General features: G+C 49.2%; 1 protein-coding gene across 1 annotated transcript in view; it reads left to right on the top strand.

The window, feature by feature from the left end:
- lama2 (laminin, alpha 2) overlaps positions 1–2,500 on the top strand; it is a 441,866-nt gene that overhangs the window by 367,836 nt on the left and 71,530 nt on the right. The window contains exon 38 of the mRNA XM_063223771.1: positions 1,055–1,265. Coding sequence (XP_063079841.1) covers positions 1,055–1,265 — 211 coding nt within the window. The remainder of the gene's footprint in view (positions 1–1,054; positions 1,266–2,500) is intronic.

Consider the following 2,500-nt stretch of genomic DNA (forward strand, 5'->3'; position numbering starts at 1 on the left):
GGGAGGAGGCTAATCTAATGTAATATGTAAGGGTTAACGTTCGGCGAGAAGGTCGCTACCGTGGAATAGCAGCATGACAGAGAGAATCTTTAGACCCCGACGCGGAGCGGAGCTTCTCTCTGAAGTGCTGCTTTTCCACCAAGCGACCGACTCGCCGAACGTTAACCCGCTTATTATATGGATATACTTACATATACTTACATTTCTTTATTTAATGTTAAGTTTATTATAATTTTTCATGTCAAAAGATTGTTGCTGCACAAAACAAAACTTTGCCGTTGTGGAACACCGCTAGGCAACAGGTAGCCTAGACAACAGGTGTTGTCTATCACAGCAGCTGATTAGAGTCTTGTTGAAAAGTCGCTTTAGCAGTGAAAAGTCTTGTTGCCATTGACAGCGGTCTGTTATAGAGCAACCCGTCCGTTATCGAAAAATAACAGACGTGCGAACGTTGGGGAGCCCCGTTGAAATGAATGGAGAATTCGACCGATGACGTCACACCATATAATAAAATGTAATAACTTGTCTGTGTGTCTCCTCTCCATGGGGGAGGAGGCTAAGTGTAATTTAATGTAATGTAATGTAATAACTTGTCTGTGCCTCCTCTACAGCTAAGTGTAATATAATGGAATAACTTTTCTGTGTGTGTCCTCTACCTCCAGTGCTGCGGAGGCTAAGTGTTGTGTAATCTAATGTAATCTAATGTAATATGTAAGGGTTAACGTTCGGCGAGAAGGTCGCTACCGTGGAATAGCAGCACGACAGAGAGAATCTTTAGACCCCGACGCGGAGCGGAGCCGACAGCTAGGTAGCCAGGACAACAGGTGTTGTCTATCACAGCAGCTGATTAGAGTCTTGTTGAAAAGTCGCTTTAGCAGTGAAAAGTCTTGTTGCCATTGACAGCGGTCTGATATAGACCAACCCGTCCGTTATCGAAAAATAACAGACGTGCGAACGTCGGGGAGCCCCATTGAAATGAATGGAGCATTCGACCGATGACGTCACACCATATAATAAAATGTACTAACTTGTCTTTGTGTCCTCTTATCTCCAGGGCGGCGGAGGCGCTGTTCCAGAAGGTGAAGCGTCTGTTCGGGGACCCCCACCAGGCCACGGAGGACCTAAAGGAGGAGGTGACGGGCAAGATGGAGGAGCACTACGCCAAGCTCAACGACACCCAGGAGCTCCTCAAGGAGGCGCAGGCCAACACCAAGCAGGCCGCAGCAACGTCCGACGCCAACCAGCGCAAACTGGACGCACTGCAGGTACACACAGACCACACAGACAGGCTGGCAGACAGACAGGCAGACAGACAGACAGACTGACTGTCAGACAGGCAGACAGAGGGATAGGGTTATAGACAGACAGACGGTCAGTCAGACAGACAGACAGACAGACAGGAGCTCCTCAAGGAGGCGCAGGCCAACGCCAAGCAGGCTGCAGCAATGTCAGACGCCAACCAGCGCAAACTGGAAGCACTGCCGGTACACACAGACCACACAGACAGGCAAACAGACAGATAGGCAGACAGAGAGGCAGGCAGACAGACAGACAGGCAGACATATAGACAGACAGACAGGTAGACTGACAGACAGACAGACATACAGACAGACAGACAGACAGACAGAGGGATAGGGTTATAGACAGACAGACGGTCAGACAGACAGGAGCTCCTCAAGGAGGCGCAGGCCAACGCCAAGCAGGCCGCCGCAATGTCAGACGCTAACCAGCGCAAACTGGACGCACTGCAGGTATACACAGACAGGCAGACAGACAGACAGGCAGACAGACAGGCAGGCAGTCACAGAGAGACAGACAGGCAGACACACAGATAGACTTACAGGCAGAAACACAAGCAGCAGGAAGGCAGACAGACAGACAGACAGGCAGACAGACATATAGACAGACAGACAGACAGAGACAGAGGGATAGGCAGACAGACAGACAGACATACAGACAGACAGGCAGACTGACTGACTGGCAGACAGGCAGGCAGACAGACAGACAGACAGGCAGACTGACTGACTGGCAGACAGGCAGGCAGGCAGACAGACAGGAAGGTAAGATGGTAAGACAGAAGACAGACAGTACAAACTGGCAAGCTGGATGACACAGACAGACTAACCCCAGTAACATATATATAGACAGAGGGATAGGCAGACAGACAGACAGACAAACAGACAGACAGTGCAAACTGGATGCACTGCAGGTAAGACCACGTAGACAGACAGACAGACAGACAGACAGACAGACAGACAGACAGACAGACAGACAGACAGTGGCCTACTATATGGTATTCATGACATAATGCCTTAGTGTTAGTGTGTGTCATGAGGGCTTTATTTATATATTTGTATATTTTATTTACAATTAAAGTATCCGCACGTGTGTGTGTGTGTGTGTGTGTGTGTGTGTGTGTGTGTGTGTGTGTGTGTGTGTGTGTGTGTGTGTGTGTGTGTGTGTGTGTGTGTCTGTGTGTGTTGTGCGTATGTTAATGTGT

Source organism: Engraulis encrasicolus, chromosome 18 (genome assembly GCF_034702125.1).
Source record: "Engraulis encrasicolus isolate BLACKSEA-1 chromosome 18, IST_EnEncr_1.0, whole genome shotgun sequence".
NCBI classification, from domain to species: domain Eukaryota; kingdom Metazoa; phylum Chordata; class Actinopteri; order Clupeiformes; family Engraulidae; genus Engraulis; species Engraulis encrasicolus.